The 20318-nt window shown below is 41.2% G+C and overlaps 1 protein-coding gene across 7 annotated transcripts in view; it reads left to right on the top strand.

Annotated features, from left to right (window-relative positions):
• LOC126235770 (uncharacterized) overlaps positions 1-20318 on the top strand; it is a 272353-nt gene that overhangs the window by 183328 nt on the left and 68707 nt on the right. For 5 of the 7 annotated variants that reach the window (XM_049944566.1, XM_049944568.1, XM_049944569.1 and 2 more), the window contains one exon: positions 3839-4086. In XM_049944566.1, coding sequence (XP_049800523.1) covers positions 3839-4086 — 248 coding nt within the window. The remainder of the gene's footprint in view (positions 1-3838; positions 4087-20318) is intronic. The other 2 variants (XM_049944570.1, XM_049944567.1) reach the window with 1 other exon arrangement.

Here is a 20318-nt window from a genome sequence, read left to right as displayed (position 1 = left end):
GTCAGCCTGCCTCTTATGGTTTTACCATCAGGAAGTTTCTTGTCTCTCAATCTTTGTTTCAACTTCCTCAATCTGGAGCCCATCCTCTTCTGGACATGACCAACACACTCTAGTTTTGTGATAATCTTCTCACCATAAGGCTGAGTGGCTACTACACTGTTATATGATTTTGAGTCTCCATCACCTAAGAACTTAGTGTACCACATTCCCCTTTCATTCACAGATCTTCTAAAAATTTCAATAACTGCAGAGGCTTCCATACCACCACTTGTTCCTTCATAATTTCTGTCACAGATATGCTCATCTTCATTCCCTGATTTATACTTATAACAATGTTTGGTTAAAATCTGTAAATCTGTTACCTTTCCAGTATCCACACTGGTCACTGTAGCAACAGAATTCTTAGAACTGTAGCCGCATTTCTGTCAAGTGTCATCAAAAGCTACTGGTATGTCAGTCATACCATAATTTATTTCGACAGCTTTGTTTGCAGTGCCCTTCATTGACTCACATGCAACAGATTCCACAGCAGCTCCAATAAATCTTGCATACTTCTCGATTTTGCAAGGTGGGTGTGGCATATTCATCACGGCACACATTGTTTCTGCTGCGGTGTGTCCTTTGCCAGTAGCTCTTGATCCATAAAACCACCTAACATTTACTTCAAAATAATTGTCTTTACTCTTATCAGAATTCCAAAATGCGTGAGTATATTTACAACTGGCACAATTAATGATAAGTTTCCTGGCTCGTTAATTTGATACCTTACTGTCTTCATGTAAACTAACTGGCCCTCCACATATTTTACAACACACACTTTCACCTAACACCCTTGTTAAGATGTGTAAATCTATCAGAATATAACCTAACCTTCCATTTACATCATTTTAGTTTTGAGAAAACTGTGTGTCACAACGTTATATTTTAATCTTCAAAGCACTGCTGGGTGTTTCTGTAGAAACTGACGAGTTTGCCTGTATTTCATTGTCTGTGACTTTACACGCCACATGTTGAACACATTGTTTCCCTTTATTTGAAACTCGATTATCATGAAACCCACATTTCTTAAAAACACTTCATTTTGGCATCATACTTTACTTTTTGAGAGATTTACCAGTCTATTCGTCACTTTTCCTCGGAAACACATTAGCACTTCGGCATTCAAACCATGTTTATACCCTGTTTTTGACAGTGCTACCAATACAAACTGATAATTTAACCTTTATAACACAGCAATCCACAGCCTTCTATATAAAAAAAATTACCAATGTTATTAGATCTTGAAATAATGCACGTAAAAATTAACATTTTCAACTGGGGTAGATTATATTTAAGAAAATAAAATAAAGTACTTCCCATGTGAGTTCATAAGTGATATACATATATTATTTTATTTGGAAAATTGCGAATTTTATAATGAGATAAAAATCCAAAAATGTGAAAAAAATTTTTTTTTCCATTCTAACTCCCCTTAACTTGATAACATCTTACCCAATTTACATCTTCCTTTCTTTAATTCACCGATACCTTATCTATATTTTCTTGCTGGAGTTTAATAAATGTTTAGCTACTTCAAATCACGTAGGGTAAGAAATACTGGTGAACGATTCAAGTTTGTTTTCAAATCTAATGCGCCATCGAGTCTTATGCTAGATTCGTGTAAATATGGTCCTAAGCATGGCATTGAAATGCGAACCACTGGGAAGAAAAGCAAGAAAATGGGCGAGGAAACGTGTAAGACTGCTGCCATTTTGCATTATAATGCGACGAAGTAAGGAATCAATGTGTCAGACCAGATCTCGAGTTATTTTTCACCACTGAGGAAAACAATAAGATAGTACCATAAAGTGGCGTTTGAAATTATTCTCAACACAGCAGTAGTAAATGCTCACTTTTTGTACAAAATATTTACTGAGACAAATATTACTATAAACAATTTTAGGGAGGAAATAATCATGAGCCTCTTGGAGAACAACATCTATACATCGACTCCCAATTAATCTTCTAAACTTTTCAAGAGCCATGCTCTAGTAGAGAGCATGCAGAGAGACAAGTGAAATAGAAAAATCCGGAACAGGTACAGAAGTTGCTACTTGAAGATTTCAAGAGATAAAGGAACAAATGAAGTGCAGAAACTTGTAGCAAAAGCGATCACAATATGTAAGGAATGTCATGAATTTGTTTGCATTTTTTGTTTTTCAAAAACACACAAATTGTAAGAAAAACAGTTTTTGTTCCTATGTTTGTATGCTGTTTATTATATACACTTATAAATAACAGTCAGTTGGATGCATTTTCATGTAAGTTATACCCTGTTTCTTTATCACATCCTGTAAGAAAGTGAGGTAGCCAGCGCCCTCAAGGCTTACAGTGACAACCACTTTGAAGCTGATTTCACTTCAGGGCCATGAGGACGCTGGCGACCTCACAATTTAAGCCCTCTTTTGAAGCATTTTGAGCTTTCATACATTTGGGGTGCACTTCACAGCATTATAACATATTCAATATGTGGCTGGAAAAAAAAATTTTTTTTTTTTTTTTTTTGGGTGAAACAGTCCTGTAAGCCGAATAGCAACAAAAGTAACTGCGCCATAAGTTGCGATGAAAGTGTGATTTTATGGTATTGTTTCCACATGAGTGAATTTAGAGAATCATTTGGATTCTGGGTTTTGGCGTGATCACATTTTTTTTAGAAGTTCAGGATTCACAGCCTTACTGATGTCTCCTGTGCAAGTTTGCTTGAAAGTAATCTGTGGAATTATTTTTCACTGAGCTAGTATTAAAGTGTTGCTTCAAAAAGTGGGAATGGCAGGAAAGTTGCATCACACATTTTGCTATTTTTCAGGCACATTAGATGCAATTTCATAATAGAAACTTTGGGAACTTATTGTCCATGAGTTCTACTTATAAATAAAATATAAATTGAAAATTTAAATTTTTTGGTCAATTTTATGAACGTCACTCCCTTAAAGTTTTTTATGGGTGGGTTCAGCGATTTATGCAGTGAAATAATCTAGCTATTCATTACAGGATTACAATTGCATAACAACTGCATCAGGTGTACAAAAACAATTTGTTATCTTTCTAGCTTTATGTGATCTAGCTGCAATGCAAATATTTTTGTTTACATTCCCAAATGGGCAATGCAGACCAAATGCTGGACTATTTGGATTGTCCAAACAGCCGTATAGTAAATAATATAGGGGAATATAGTGTGCTAATAACATACATGTGGCTGTTGAAAAGGAGCAGTGCAGTGATTTCTCTTTTCAGGAACAGCTGCTGTATTTGTGAACAAGGTATAAGCTTTTCTGCTGGTTTCTTCTTAAGCCATTGACGGTTTACAAAAGTGATTGCGACAACTTGTAATTATATTATTTTCAACTCGCTTGTACATGCCATTTTGAAATTGACGATTTATAATCTGGGGGGGGAATCTCAATTGCAGGCCACATCATGATTTTCAAGACAAAATTTAGGAAAAATTTGCAGCGCATATTTGTGCAAATATGGTAATTAATCATTGACTAATTACTTTTAATAGTTATCACTATTGTGACTATTAAATTTAAAAACATGTGTAAGCATTAGGAAAACAAACATTATCTATTTCCTATATTTATTCTTTATTTAATTATGTTATATCTGATTCAACCACAGAAGTCTCCCCTGCTCCCATTTACTCAATATTGTCACGCAAATTTTGTTTTACCTCTCACCTCCACATTTTTTGCTTGTGTTAGTAATGTAGACCACATACAATGTCTGAAAAGATTTTCGAAAGAGGTTATCACATTTTCATGTATTGAGTTGTTTAATATGATGTACATGCTCACAGCAGCACAAGAACACTGGTGCCTATTCCAAAAATTTCGAAGGAAGAGCGTCGACACTTGTTTGCATTGCGAGTGGCCCAGGAGGAAGAAGAGGAACGTCAGAGACGACAACAACAGGAGCTCTGGCGTCAAAATGATAGCCAGTGTATGTCTTTGAGGCTTGATCCCAATGTTGTTACGCCAACGAATGGAAGTTACCCTTGTTTCTTCGATCCTTCTACTAATACATGGCAGCCACTTCCACCACAAGGTAACTACATCACAGTCTTAAAAGAGGATGCAAAACAAAAATAGGAACATTTTAAAAAGTGCACATAAATTACCTGTGAGATGGAGAATATTTGTTGAGATATAAATATCTGAAACAGAACTGATGCACAAAATTGGGAATAAATATTAGATTTTTAGATTTAGAAACTGGCAAGTTTATATTTGGAAGAAAAAAGTTAACAGAATTACTATGATTGTCAAGGGAAAAGGTGGTCACAGCTTTATAATATTAAAAGCAGTCAAGAGAGAGAACATTAGGTTATACCTCTTTCTATATAGGATTATTTAAAAGCAGTCAAGAGAGAGAACATTAGGTTATACCTCTTTCTATATAGGATTATGAGTGGTTTCCTTTCTCCCCATTGGAAAAGGTGCTTTTAAACTTCCATTTTATCATCAGCAAAGGTATTTTGCATTGTTTTTATAAATGCTCTCAGGACGATTGGGAGGCGAGGGCGGGGCTGAATGTTAAGTTTGTGAAGCCAGTTACAATTTACCGTTCTTCAGGCATTTTCTCTATATGAGTTAACAAGCCATTGATCATTGTGTAATCTTCATTTTTCTTTCCACTCACTAATTATGAGTTTTCCTGGATTTTGAAGCTAAAAAGTAATAATAATAATAAATAAAAATCAAGGCTTCAAAATTCCAGTGTAGTACAAAAAAGTAAAAACGATTGAAAGTCCAGGATTAAAAAAAAATGAAAATAAAAAAATAAAAAAAAGAAATTAGAAAGTATAGATTGCCACTCTCCGCATAGAGGAAGTGTTGAGTCACAGACAAGCACAACAGAAAAAAATGTAGAAATATTTACCTTTCAGACTAAGTCCTTCATCAGAAGTAAAAAACTCAAGCGCATGGGTGCTTGCATGCCTAGCTGAGGTGGGCAGTAGGGATAAGGAAGAGGCATGATGAGTGGTTGGGGAATATTCTAGTGCTGCACATGGGAATGTGCAGGGATGTGGTGGGGGCATGACAAGGTTGGTAGATGTAGTGTAAGAAGTTGGTGTTGTAAGTGATAGGGGAGGACAGAAGTAGATCACGCAATTCAGAAAAGCCAATGTTGATGGGAAGAATCCAGATGGCACAGGGTGTGGAGCAATCATTGAATTGAACCACATAGTATTGAGCAGTATGCTCATCAGCTGGGCGATACAGCTGTCTCTTGGCCACAGTTGGGTGATGAGATGTGGACTGACAGCTTGATAGCAGCCGTATCCACATGGAATGTGGCATCATATTTGTAACTACAGGTGACCTTGCCTTTAGTGGGGGAGATGTCTGTGACAAGACTGGAGTAGATGGTAGCAGCAGGATGTATGGGACAGGTGTTGTATCTAGCACATTGTAGGGATATCAGCCTTGAAGCAATGGATTATGAACGGTGGTAATAGGGAGACTGACAAGGATGTTGTTTAGATTGGGTGAGTGGTGGAATAACACTGCGGTCATGTTGGGGAGGATATTTCTCGTTTCAGGGCACAATGAGAGGTAGTCAAAACCATGGTGGAGAATTTGATACAGTTATACCAGTCTTGGGCACTTATGGGTAATGAGAGCAGTGCTCCTTTATGGCTGGGCAGTGTTTACATGGTGGATGGCAGGTGTCTAGAGAATAAAGGCGTGGGGTATCTGTTTCTGGATAAGGTTGGGAGGGTAATTTTATTTTGTGAAGGTCTGTGTGAGACCTTTGGCATATTTGGAGAGGGGTTGCTCATCACTGCAGTTGCAACAACCAAGGGTGGCTAAGCCTTATGGCACAAACTTCCTGATGTGGAATTGGTAACAGATATCAGAGTGTAGGTGTTGTTGGTAAGTTTGATGTGGACGAGGGAACTGATGTTGCCATTAATGAGGTGGAGGTTGACATCAAGGCAGGTGGCTGGGCTGAGAAAGACCAAATATATGGCCCACGAATAGGTTAGTACAGTATAGTGTCAAGCATGTGCCCATTGCTGTACCACTGATTGGTTTGTAGGTGATGCCTTCAGAGAAGTAGTAATTATGTGTGAGGATATAGTTGGTCATAGTGACCAGGAAGAAGGTTGTAGGTCTGGAGTCAGTCAGGCATTGAAAAAGATAGTGCTTAATAGTGGCAAGGTTTTGTGCATTGGGGATGTTTGTGTGGAGGGAGTGCTGGGTGGTAAAGGTGTGTGTGTGTGGGGGGGGGGGGAGGGGGGGAGATTAGAATCGCTCACCGATAAGGTTATCAGCACCCGTATGAAATTAGTAAAAAAGAATGCAGTTAAAACACAAAAGATGCAAGAAAATAGATAAAAAGAATCTGAGATAGATAAAATCGCAGTCACTCTCCCCCCAATCTCACCCATGATCATCTGCACAGTCAAACTATTTCACATGATGGAAGGTAGTATCAAAATTGTTCAGATGTTGTAAAACCATTAAGTGCAGTTAGGCAAAACAAGAGGAAAACTTAAATAATTTGCAGGTATATGGACTGGCAGATGTGGTAAAGGAATAGGAACTGTGGAGAGCCACTGGAGGAAAAGTGTGGTGTCTTTCATGTGATAGGGTATTTTGCTGGTTATTGGCTGTAGGTGTTGGTCCACAGTCTTTCATCTACATTTAGGAAATGCTTCACCACATTCTATTAAATGCTGGAACCAAATATTAGCATTTTTGTGTATGCGTATAATAAATATTTGCCTCTGTATATGTCTGCTTGTGTCTGTATATGTGTGGATGGATATGTGTGTGTGTGTGTGTGTGTGTGTGTGTGTGTGTGTGTGTGTGTGTGTGCGCGAGTGTATACCCATCCCTTTTTTCCCCCTAAGGTAAGTCTTTCCGCTCCCGGGATTGGAATGACTCCTTACCCTCTCCCTTAAAACCCAAATCCTTTTTTTCCTCTCCTTCCCTCTTTCCTGACGAGGCAACCATTGGTTGCGAAAGCTAGAATTTTGTGTGTATGTTTGTGTTTGTTTGTGTGTGTATCGACGTGCCAGCGCTTTCGTTTGGTAAGTCACATCATCTTTGTTTTTAGATATATTTTTTCCCACGTGGAATGTTTCCTTCTATTACATTCATAATAAATATTTAATCTTTAAATAGCATTCTCATGTACCTCAGACATCATAATTTTTCAGGAGTGTTCTCCTTCGAGTTTGGATTAACAACTGATAAATTGTATTAAAATGACATATAAGATTCAACATTACAATTGTCAAATACACCAGTCACTAAAGGATGTTAAAGGTATTCCACCCTCTGTTTTCATTCTAAATTGCTTATTCCTGATTGATGATGGACAATGGCATGTGAAAGTGCCACACCACTTGCTGTTTCAATTGTGCAAAATATGCTGCCGCAACAGACCACTGGGGATGCTATGAAAATTCAGATTTGGTCAGTATCTTTTTATAAGTTCGTGACTTGCAGAATCCTCAAGTTGGTACCAAGGGGTTGTATCCTTAAAATCAATAATATTATCCTCAACTACTGTATAATCTGGCACTTATCCTTTTATGTCCTTTACAGTCTGATGTGCTGTGTTTGTTTTCCCATGCCCCTGAGTCCTATGGTGTCTGTATCTTGAGCCAAGGAAGTGACACCATTACAAAATGGCCCTCAAAGTTCCAAAAGAATTACCTGCTATTCTTCCGGTGTAAACTGTTCTTGCAATGACTTCAAAGTCAAAATTTATATCCTTTGGTTTATTTATGTATATTGTTTCCAGAATTTTCTTCCTCTCTCACTTATGGGAGTATGTTTCAAATACCTGCAAACTATTTTAGTTAAGACAGATTCACACTTGGTTCTTAATGTAAATTATTTTGATCCGTTTCATATAAGATGTACCATTTATCTCTGAAGCTGCAATTCCTGTACCGCAATACACCAAATTGTTCAGTACTGACTAAAAGTTGGGTATGTGCTTAGACCATCTGTTGTGAGTATTAAGTTCGGCATGCCTGCTTTCCAACTTGCTTATTACTCTCATGTATAGATTTACTTTTTAAGAATGACTAGTTACTCTTTTTTGAGGATATAGTTTTACTCTTTCATTCCTAATCATTCGCATATGATGATTCGCTAATTCCATCATACGGGAGAGCTTTCAGGCATGTGGAACTAATCAACTTATTCCTTAACAGGTAGAAGCAGCTACTACAGGCTACTTCTGTAAATTAAATGTCAGCAAATTCTGATTAGAGTTGATTCACTTACACTGATAATTGTGGAAATTACTTCTAGATTAGGAGGAAAATATCTACAATACAGGGTATAGAGCTACTGCTGCTTCTCTCATGTGTAAACTGTCCTTTCCAAATAACAGCAGCACATCTCAAGCTATGTTGTGCTTCAGGTTAGGGTCCAGTGGTATGTGTGGCCACCAAATTTCATAAAACCTTTGGCACAGTGGATTAAATTGGTAAATTTGGCTTCTAAGCATCCAGTTACAGGGTGACAATTATTGAACTATCTGAAATAATATCATCATAACTTTTGAACGGTTCACAGTAGGATGCTCAAACTGCACGGTTGGCTGCAGGGAATGATGGAAATTAGTGTGTGCATGCACGCACGCCTTAGCGACGAAGCTCACTTTCATTTGGATGAGTTCGTCAGTAAGCAAAATTGGTGCAATTGGGGGAGAGACTGAGAATCCACATTTCGTGATCAAGAAGTCTCTTCACCCTCAGCAAGTGACTGCGTGGTGTGTAACATCCAGTCATGGAATGATTGGGGCGATATTCCTTGATGGGACAGTGACTACCAAATGGAATGCAATGATTTCGGAACATGATTTCATCCCCATTATCCAAAGTGACCGTGATTTTGAGATGATGTGGTTCATGCAGATGGAGCTCAACCCCATCGAAGCAGGGGAGTGTTTGAAGTCCTGGAGGAGCACTTAGGGGACTGCATTCTGGCTCTAGGGTACTCGGAGGCCACTGGCATGGACGTCGATTGTCTGCCATATTCTGTGGATATGAACACATGCAAATCCTTTATGTGGGGCTATATGAAAGACAAGGTGTACAGCAATAACCCAAAAACCGTTGCTGAGCTGAAAACAGCCATTCAGGTGGACATAGACAGCATCATTGTTCCGAAACTTACGGGGGTCATGCAGAATTTCGGGATTCATCTGCGCCACATCATCGCTAATGATGGCAGGCATATCGAACAGTCATAGCCTAAATCCAAATATCTGTAGTGACGTTTATTTGTTGAATAAAGTGTGTGCTTGCCGTAGTTTGTAACTAATTTACTTTTTTTCATATGGTTCAATAATTGTCATCCTGTGTATCTTTTGATGTGTTTCTCTTTAATATTTACTGAATTATTTAGTTTCTGTGGAGTAATAGAAGTATTTAGTGTGGATGGTATGTCTCTTTGAATTGATGTGTTCATATCTGAAGTATGGTATGTGTGCTCGCAGAATACATACTTTCCATTTCTGTCTTTATACCTCTTCTGTTTTTCAGAATTAAAGCACTGTTCTGTATAGTCTGGTACGAGCTCATTTTCCCTTATCTTGGCTCAGATTCATCTCAAACAAAGCTCCTGCCCCCATTATTCCTCTCTTTATCATACAAAACACTGTAGTTGCTTCTTCTTGTAAATTAATTTTTGAAAATTGACCTGAAATTCTCGCACACTCAGATTTCTCCTTACATACTTTTGGATAGGCTGAAAGAGTGTTGGGGCATAATTCCTATCCTCATAAATTAATCATGTCTCAAAACTGAATTCCTGAAGATATATAGCCCACAGAACTAAATTTATATGTAGCAGTTCACTGATTATTAAAAATTTTAAGAGATGGTAGTTGGTACAGAAGGTCACTTTGTGTCTGGCATGCCCAAGATAGTTCATCAGAGTTTTTTTCCCCCATCATGGGTTATTTCATTGTAAAGCCATTCAACAGTTGATTAATAAGAATAATAGTATTATCACATAACTCGTGTTTCCTTATGCTTTGTCTATAGATGGAAGAGATAATCTTCATCAGGTTACCCTCCATTCAGAGGCTGTTGCACGCAGTGACAGTTATTTTGATTTGTAAATAGTAGATTTCAGCTATCAGTCATTCTTATGAATTTTTATTGGCAGATGTAGATTTCAGCTAGAAACTAACCATTTTCAATGCACTATCATTTTTGGTCAGTGCATGTAATGCCTGGTGGTCGGGCTTTGTCTACAGTTCATTAAATACTCTTACTCTAATCTTTATCATTAGACCCAAAATTGCCAATCTAGATACTACACTCCTGGAAATTGAAATAAGAACACCGTGAATTCATTGTCCCAGGAAGGGGAAACTTTATTGACACATTCCTGGGGTCAGATACATCACATGATCACACTGACAGAACCACAGGCACATAGACACAGGCAACAGAGCATGCACAATGTCGGCACTAGTACAGTGTATATCCACCTTTCGCAGCAATGCAGGCTGCTATTCTCCCATGGAGACGATCGTAGAGATGCTGGATGTAGTCCTGTGGAACGGCTTGCCATGCCATTTCCACCTGGCGCCTCAGTTGGACCAGCGTTCGTGCTGGACGTGCAGACCGCGTGAGACGACGCTTCATCCAGTCCCAAACATGCTCAATGGGGGACAGATCCGGAGATCTTGCTGGCCAGGGTAGTTGACTTACACCTTCTAGAGCACGTTGGGTGGCACGGGATACATGCGGACATGCATTGTCCTGTTGGAACAGCAAGTTCCCTTGCCGGTCTAGGAATGGTAGAACGATGGGTTTGATGACGGTTTGGATGTACCGTGCACTAGTCAGTGTCCCCTCGACGATCACCAGTGGTGTACGGCCAGTGTAGGAGATCGCTCCCCACACCATGATGCCGGGTGTTGGCCCTGTGTGCCTCGGTCGTATGCAGTCCTGATTGTGGCGCTCACCTGCACGGCGCCAAACACGCATACGACCATCATTGGCACCAAGGCAGAAGCGACTCTCATCGCTGAAGACGACACGTCTCCATTCGTCCCTCCATTCACGCCTGTCGCGACAGCACTGGAGGCGGGCTGCACGATGTTGGGGCGTGAGCGGAAGACGGCCTAACGGTGTGCGGGACCATAGCCCAGCTTCATGGAGATGGTTGCGAATGGTCCTCGCCGATACCCCAGGAGCAAGTGTCCCTAATTTGCTGGGAAGTGGCGGTGCGGTCCCCTACGGCACTGCGTAGGATCCTACGGTCTTGGCGTGCATCCGTACGTCGCTGCGGTCCGGTCCCAGGTCGACGGGCACGTGCACCTTCCGCCGACCACTGGCGACAACATCGATGTACTGTGGAGACCCCACGCCCCACGTGTTGAGCAATTCGGCGGTACGTCCACCCGGCCTCCAGCATGCCCACTATACGCCCTCGCTCAAAGTCCGTCAACTGCACATACGGTTCGCGTCCACGCTGTCGCGGCATGCTACCAGTGTTAAAGACTGCGATGGAGCTCCGTATGCCACGGCAAACTGGCTGACACTGACGGCGGCGGTGCACAAATGCTGCGCAGCTAGCGCCATTCGACGGCCAACACCGCGGTTCCTGGTGTGTCCGCTGTGCCGTGCGTGTGATCATTGCTTGTACAGCCCTCTCGCAGTGTCCGGAGCAAGTATGGTGGGTCTGACACACCGGTGTCAATGTGTTCTTTTTTCCATTTCCAGGAGTGTATTAAGCATAAACCCATTAGTGTTAAAGACACGACTGCTTGTGACACTAATATTTCTGGCATTGGCCATGTTTATTCTTTTTAATATTTGGTAAATTAATAATTATAATGAAATAACATTTCATCAATTTCATTTTGATACCCACAGATCAGGAGAAAGAAAACTGGCATTCTACGGATCGGAGCGTGGAATGTCAGATCCCTTAATCGGGCAGGTAGATTAGAAAATTTAAAAAGGGAAATGGGTAGGTTAAATTTAGATATAGTGGGAATTAGTGAAGTCTGGTGGCAGGAGGAAGAAGACTTTTGGTCAGGTGATTACAGGGTTATAAATACAAAATCAAGTAGGGGTAATGCAGGAGTAGCTTTAATAATGAATAAAAAAAATAGGAATGCGGGTTAGCTACTACAAACAGCATAGTGAACGCATTATTGTGACCAAGATAGACACGAAGCCCATGCCTACTACAGTAGTACAAGTTTATATGCCAACTAGCTCTGCAGATGATGAAGAAATTGATGAAATGTATGACGAGATAAAAGAAATTATTCAGGTAGTGAAGGGAGACGAAAATTTAATAGTCATGGGTGACTGGAATTCGTCAGTAGGAAAAGGGAGAGAAGGAAACATAGTAGGTGAATATGGATTGGGGGGAAGAAATGAAAGAGGAAGCCGCCTTGTAGAATTTTGCACAGAGCATAACTTATCATAGCTAACACTTGGTTCAAGAATCATAAACGAAGGTTGTATACCTGGAAGAATCCTGGAGATACTAAAAGGTATCAGATAGATTATATAATGGTAAGACAGAGATTTAGGAACCAGGTTTTAAATTGTAAGACATTTCCAGGGGCAGATGTGGATTCTGACCACAGTCTATTGGTTATGAACTGCAGATTGAAACTGAAGAAACTGCAAAAAGGTGGTAATTTAAGGAGATGGGACCTGGATAAACTGAAAGAACCAGAGGTTGTAGAGAGTTTCAGGGAGAGCATAAGGGAACAATTGACAGGAATGGGGGAAAGAAATACAGTAGAAGAAGAATGGGTAGCTCTGAGGGATGAAGTAGTGAAGGCAGCAGAGGATCAAGTAGGTAAAAAGACGAGGGCTAATAGAAATCCTTGGGTAACAGAAGAAATATTGAATTTAATTGATGAAAGGAGAAAATATAAAAATGCAGTAAATGAAGCAGGCAAAAAGGAATACAAACGTCTCAAAAATGAGATCGACAGGAAGTGCAAAATGGCTAAGCAGGGATGGCTAGAGGACAACTGTAAGGATGTAGAGGCTTTTCTCACTAGGGGTAAGATAGATACTGTATACAGGAAAATTAAAGAGACCTTTGGAGAGAAAAGAACCACTTGTATGAATATCAAGAGCTCAGATGGAAACCCAGTTGTAAGGAAAGAAGTGAAGGCAGAAAGGTGGAAGGAGTATATAGAGGGTTTATACAAGGGCGATGTACTTGAGGACAATATTATGGAAATGGAAGAGGATGTAGATGAAGATGAAATGGGAGATAACATACTGCGTGAAGAGTTGGACAGAGCACTGAAAGACCTGAGTCAAAACAAGGCCCCGGGAGTAGACAACATTCCATTAGAACTACTGATGGCCTTGGGAGAGCCAGTCGTGACAAAACTCTACCATCTGGTGAGCAAGATGTATGAGACAGGCGAAATACCCACAGACTTCAAGAAGAATATAATAATTCCAATCCCAAAGAAAGCAGGCGTTGACAGATGTGAAAATTCCCGAACTATCAGTTTAATAAGTCACAGCTGCAAAATACTAACGCGAATTCTTTACAGACGAATGGAAAAACTGGTAGAAGCAGACCTCGGGGAAGATCAGTTTGGATTCCGTAGAAATGTTGGAACACGTGAGGCAATACTAACCTTACGACTTATCTTAGAAGAAAGATTTAGAAAAGGCAAACCTACGTTTCTAGCATTTGTAGACTTAGAGAAAGCTTTTGACAACGTTAACTGGAATACTCTCTTTCAAATTCTGAAGGTGGCAGGGGTAAAATACAAGGAGCGAAAGGCTATTTACAATTTGTACAGAAACCAGATGGCAGTTATAAGAGTCGAGGGGCATGAAAGGGAAGCAGTGGTTGGGAAAGGAGTGAGACAGGGTTGTAGCCTCTCCCCGATGTTATTCAATCTGTATATTGAGCAAGCAATAAAGGAAACAAAAGAAAAATTCGGAGTAGGTATTAAAATTCATGGAGAAGAAGTAAAAACTTTGAGGTTCGCCGATGACATTGTAATTCTGTCAGAGACAGCAAAGGACTTGGAAGAGCAGTTGAACGGAATGGACAGTGTCTTGAAAGGAGGATATAAGATGAACATCAACAAAAGCAAAACAAGGATAATGGAATGTAGTCAAATTAAATCGGGTGATGCTGAGGGGATTAGATTAGGAAATGAGACACTTAAAGTAGTAAAGGAGTTTTGCTATTTAGGGAGCAAACTAACTGATGATGGTCGAAGTAGAGAGGATATAAAATGTAGACTGGCAATGGCAAGGAAATCGTTTCTGAAGAAGAGAAATTTGTTAACATCGAGTATGGAGTGTAGCCATGTATGGAAGTGAAACATGGACGATAACCAGTTTGGACTAGAAGAGAATAGATGCTTTTGAAATGTGGTGTTACACAAGAATGCTGAAGATAAGGTGGGTAGATCACGTAACTAATGAGGAGGTATTGAATAGGATTGGGGAGAAGAGAAGTTTGTGGCACAACTTGACTAGAAGAAGGGATCGGTTGGTAGGACATGTTTTGAGGCATCAAGGGATCACAAATTTAGCATTGGAGGGCAGCGTGGAGGGTAAAAATCGTAGAGGGAGACCAAGAGATGAATACACTAATCAGATTCAGAAGGATGTAGGCTGCAGTAGGTACTGGGAGATGAAGAAGCTTGCACAGGATAGAGTAGCATGGAGAGCTGCATCAAACCAGTCTCAGGACTGAAGACCACAACAACAACAACAACCCACAGACATTCTGAAGCCAAATAGGGTGAATACCTGATACATGAACCATTTCTCGACATACATTTATTTGAACGTTTTTGCTTGTATTGACTCAAGGAACCACTCATAAACTCCTGAAGGTGTGTTCTTTAACACCCAATATAATACTGTACACCCACTTCGTGTATGCGAGTTGCATTTGTGTGTGTGTGTGTGTGTGTGTGTGTGTGTGTGCGCGCGCGCGCGCGCGCGCGCTCATATGCACGTCTATTGTTGACAAAGGCCATTGGCCAAAAGCTTTAAGTGTGAAAATCTTTTTGTTGTGCCTATCTGCGGCTCAGAATCTCCACTATATGGTGAGTGACAACTTTCCTTCTCAAGATGTTTTTGTATGCTATTTGCTGCACAGCGTTATTTAAGTCTAGAACTTTTGAAACAGGCTAACTCCTCATGCTGTTCGTTTAGGAGGTAAAACAGGCAATTTCTTCACTCGGAAACTGCCATGGCCACACATATGGCTCAAAATTTGCAGTTTCATGGCTACTTTTATTTAATGTGTGCATGAGTACTGCAAAATATATTACCGAGAAGTGGGTGTACAGACTGTGAAATACGGCACAAATCTGGGTGCAGTGTGGACCCTGAACACACTCTTGAGTACTGTCAGCTCCCCCAACAATCTCATTATAGTTTTTCTTGTCTGAGCAGGTCTCAAGAGATGGAGGTTTTTGTGTCATCATTGCTATTGTAGAGTCTTGTGTCATGGGAAGCAAGGAGAAGATGTTGTTTGGCGGCTGGTATCCTCTTTCTACTACATAACTGCACACATGTGTCAACTGAGTTTGTTGTTAACAAAAACAAGAAGCTACTTATGTTTAAGCTTGACCATGTGCTGTGGTACAAGCTCTTCCATAACAGTCCACTTTAGCCCTACTGCTGGTGAAGTACAGTCCCACTATAAACACTACACTCTTGTAGCTGTTGACGTGAACTTGACAGATGCCAACTAGAATAATGACTGAGCTGACTGTGACTGACTCTGCAACTGGGCTGACTGCCTGTGACTGACTGGGCCCTCTGGTCTGTGGTGGCGATCTAAATACTGCTGGTTAAGAGGGCATGTTGCTAGTGAGTCTGTCTTTGACCTCTCTCCTGATATGCACGCTTGATTCAGCACCTATTGTTGATCTTCTTGCAACTTCTTTGCGGACTGGTGTGCTGGCAACATCTTATGTCAGCAGATTCCCCCCTCCCAAAATGCCGCACCATTGTTATGTAGGGAGGATGGGTAGGGAGGCAGTATGCTTTACGTGGAGATGAGCTGGGAGCCGTGACTGTGGAGGATGGTATACTCCTGACTGTGCCACATCATCCATCTTGTGAGGCAACAGGAACATCCTCCAGAAATCTGCTGCCAGGGCACATGTCCAGGCCTGAGGGCATTTCCTGGGGCAATGATGGCAATGGCAATGGCGAAGGCAGGTCGAGGCCCTTGGGGTTGGTGGGCGAGGATGGTGGGGGTCGTGAGCGAGGATGGTGGGGGTGAGGGTGCATCGTCCATCCGCTCCTCCTAGGGTGCCTTGGTGGCACCAGCGGGTGGTGGTGAAGGCCGCACAGTCCCATGAGACCATGAATCTGGGGCAAATGACATGCACGAAGTTGGTTCTGGTGGTGGCACCGCAAATCATCGGGATTTGCAATCAAATACATAGAAGAGCCAATGCTTTCTTGGATCACGCCTCTTTTCCAGTGTCCACAGTTGCTGTAAACCCTGAAAAGAACAAGATCACTTGGTGCAAAGCGATACTTGCGGACCATTGGCGATGCCGGATGCTGCGGTGATTAAAGTAAGTGTAGCAGTGTCCGATGGTGGCGGCCATGCAGAAGTTCCACTGGTGATGATCTGTCTCATGGGTGGGAGCGATAGGAGTCGAGAAAGAATTGAAGCACCTTGACCCATGTGTGGGTGGTGCAAAGCTGTGCCATCTGTTGCTTAAAAGTGTGTACGAAGCATTCTGCTTCCTCCGTCGGACTGCGGGTGAAATGGAGCACTTGTTAGGTGACGAATGCCATTTCATTCACAAAGCTGTTCAAAATCTCGTGAAGTGAACTGTGGTCCGTTGACTAACACAATTACTTCTGGCAAACCTTATGTACAAAATATGGACAGTGCTTGAATGGTGCTACATGATGTGGAGTTCATAGGCACTGCAAATGGGTACTTGCTAAAAGAGTCTACCACTATGAGCCAACGAGTGCTCCAAAATGGTTGTGCAAAGTCAGTGTTCATTCGTTGCCATGGTGATTGAGTCTTAGGCCAAGCCAAGAATGTCTGTAGTGGAGCTGATTGGTTTTCTGCGCATGCGTGACACTGTGATGTCATCTGTTCAATGTTGGTGTCCATGTCCTGCCAAGTACACTGCCGTTGCGCTAACTGTTTAGTGCGAACAATTCCCCAATGTCCTTGGTGGAGCAATCACAACACATTCTTTTGCAATATTTTGGGAATAAGCACATGCGATTGTCCTCTGTCATTTTGAACAAGAATCTCATCCTGTTTAATTGTATGGTTATGCCGACGAGTCAAGTATTGGTGCACAACTGAGTTCTGGATACTGTTCAGTGAATGAGGCCAAGACATGAGAATGTAATGTAACAAAATCTTGTGATCTGGGTCTGCTTCCATGGCCTGTGCTGTTTTTCAGTAGTGCAAGGGAAAAGATTCCAGCAATTCAAAGTCCTGTGCATCGATTTGGCAACAAGATGCGGCAGATGAATTAAAATCAGTGTCTGGGCCAATTGGAAGGTGAGTTAGGGTAGTCTGCATTGCCATACTTTGCTCTAGGTCTGTACACAATTTCATACTGATACTGCAAAAGTAACAAGGCCCATTGTTGCATTTTTGAGTGATGCATGTAGGAACTGACTTTGATGGATGAAACAAGGACTGGAAAGACTTGTGATATATCACTAAATAGAATTTGTGACCATACAAATAGTGATGGAACTTGGTCACACTGTACACAATAGTGAGAACCTCTTTTACTGTTTGAGAATAATTGCACTGAGTATGAGTGAGCAAGAGCAACTTGGATGCAAAAGCAATGGGTCTGTCTTACGCACCAATCCTGTGCGAAAGCACAGTGTCGATTCCATAGGAAGAAGTGTCGACTTGCAAAATACTGGCTTGGCGGGGTGAAAATGCACTAAACATCTGTCACTAAGCAAGGCATTTTTGAGTTTCTGAAATGAGTCTTGACAGTCTTTAGTCCACACAAAAGGTACATTTTTGCGACACAAGCAATGCAATAGGGCCGCGATCTGAGCGGCATTCGGTATGAACCAAATGTAATATGTCATCTTGCCTATTACTGACTACAGTTCAGACACATTGTGAGGAACAGGCAGGTCACGAATTAAAAGCAAATGAGATTTTAGGGGGTGCACACCCTGACTGTTTATCACATGACCTAAGTACGGTAGCTCAGTTTGAAAAAAGTCACTTTCTCGAGACGACACTTGAGTCCTGCTTCTGACGACACTCAAAAAGAGTATGCAAATTAGCAGTGTGTTCCTCTGGTGTATGACCTGAGATGACAGTATTGTCAAGGTAGTTTCAACAAAATGGCACTTTTACAGTCAGCTGCTCCAAGTAACTTTGAAAAATTGCGGGTGCGGAAGCACTAGCGAAAGGCAAATGCAAATACTTGAAAAGTCGTAAGTGTATATTTGCAACAAACAGTTTCTGCGATTCTTCATCCAATGGAATTTGCAAGTAGGCATCACGCAAATCTATCTTAGAAAAGTAACGTCCTGCATCAAGCCTGTCCGTGAGTTCCTCGGAGCGAGGTAATGGATAAATGTCAACTACTGTCTGTGGGTTGACGGTAGATTTGAAGTCAACACAAATGCTAATGCAACCAGAAGGCTTAGGCAACAAAACGAGAGGACTTGCCCATTGACTAGCTTGAATGGGAGTAATTATACCATTATCTTGCAGTTCTTTCAATTCACTAACTACTTTGCCTCTTGAAGCAGTTGGAACGGGGCCGGCTGTGCATTGTCTTTCAATGTAACCTGTGCTATGAAGTTATTTGCTTTTCTCATTCCTTCTGAAAATAGTTCAGGAAATTCTTTACGCAAGCCAACGACACTGTCTCTTTGTGCAAAAGCTGATATGAAAAGTACGTTCTCGTGGATGCTAAGTCCAAACAAATCAAAGGCATCTAAACCGAAAATGTTGCTATCACTGTCTCTTGATTTCAACACAGTAAAATTCACTGTGGCAGGCAAACTACACTGTCCAAGCAATGGAATTTCTTGCCCTTTGTAAGAAATGAGGCGGTTACTAGATTTAGAAAGGCGTGGGTGAGCCTAACTGTTCATACGTGGCATGATTAAGCGGAGTTACTTAGACACCTGCGTCTAGCTGAAAGTTCAACAAAGGCCAGCAATTCGTAATTTGACAAATAGTTTGTTAGAACACTGTTGCACAGCACTAGGGCGAGACGAAGACATAACCTTAATTTTACTTCCATCAGCGTTTTTGTGCCATTGCAAACAAACTGCATGGACATAGCCCTTATTCCACAAGCGTAACACATTGCGTTATTTGATGGGCAGTCCTATCTTTTATGGCAAGCAAAACATCTAGGGCAAGACTTCACTCAGTTCACAGTCCCGTTTACCTGTCTATGTGACTGTCCACACGGCAGTGTACACGGTCTTTGTTGTGGGTGCTTGGGGTGGTCACGAGCAAGGGGTGACTCAACCCAACAAATCAGGGCCTGGTCAAACTTATCGGCCACTGCGGCACCCAAATCATATTGCTCTAAAAAAAAGGAAAAGGTTTACAGTACTTGGGGAACTGATGGATCAGAGTACTTTTAAGATTTGTTCTTGTGCTCTACTATCTGGATCATTGAACGTTATTGGATCCCTGATCATTAAATCACGTAAAAGTTGCCACAGCTACACTTAAATTTACACTTCCTAGTCATGCCCGTTAGTTCTATGTACCACCAGCAGTATGTCTGTTCCAGCTTTTCCTGCAGGCAAAAGAACTGATATTTTGCTGTAACTACTTAAACTTGCTGGTCATAGTATCGAGTTATTGGCAGCGATTACTTGGGCATAGCCGAGTTTGTCGGGAGACGCGATATGGGGTAGTTTTGTATTAACCTGCACACTGGGGACCCTGCAATCAAAAGAAAGTATTGTAGCTTTACAGTACCTTGAACTCGATGAACTTCACAATGTGCTTAGAAGTGTGTCATATTCGAGCCATTCTTCTTCTGTGTTGTTAAATTGCCGGAATGGTGGTATGCTGGTCGGTGTCACCTGTTGGGCTGATTTGTTGGCCTGTTGTGTGGCCGGCACAGCTTGTGCAGCCAGTAGTTGTACCATCATCAGCAAGTTAGCAGTTTGTTGGTTTCTGAAACTGAAAAATTTGTGTTAGATCTATCACATTTTACTAATGATGGCACTGTAAGCTCCTTAATGTAAATGGGTTCAGTTACAAACAACAGATGAATCACAATACATTTAGAGTGCAAGTAGAATTGAAAATAGCTCAATTTTC

The sequence above is a fragment of the Schistocerca nitens genome, chromosome 2, assembly GCF_023898315.1.
Source record: "Schistocerca nitens isolate TAMUIC-IGC-003100 chromosome 2, iqSchNite1.1, whole genome shotgun sequence".
In the NCBI taxonomy this organism is placed as follows: Eukaryota; Metazoa; Arthropoda; class Insecta; order Orthoptera; family Acrididae; genus Schistocerca; species Schistocerca nitens.
The sequence above is the reverse complement of the archived record's forward strand: the minus strand, read 5'-3'. Positions and strand labels throughout refer to the sequence as shown.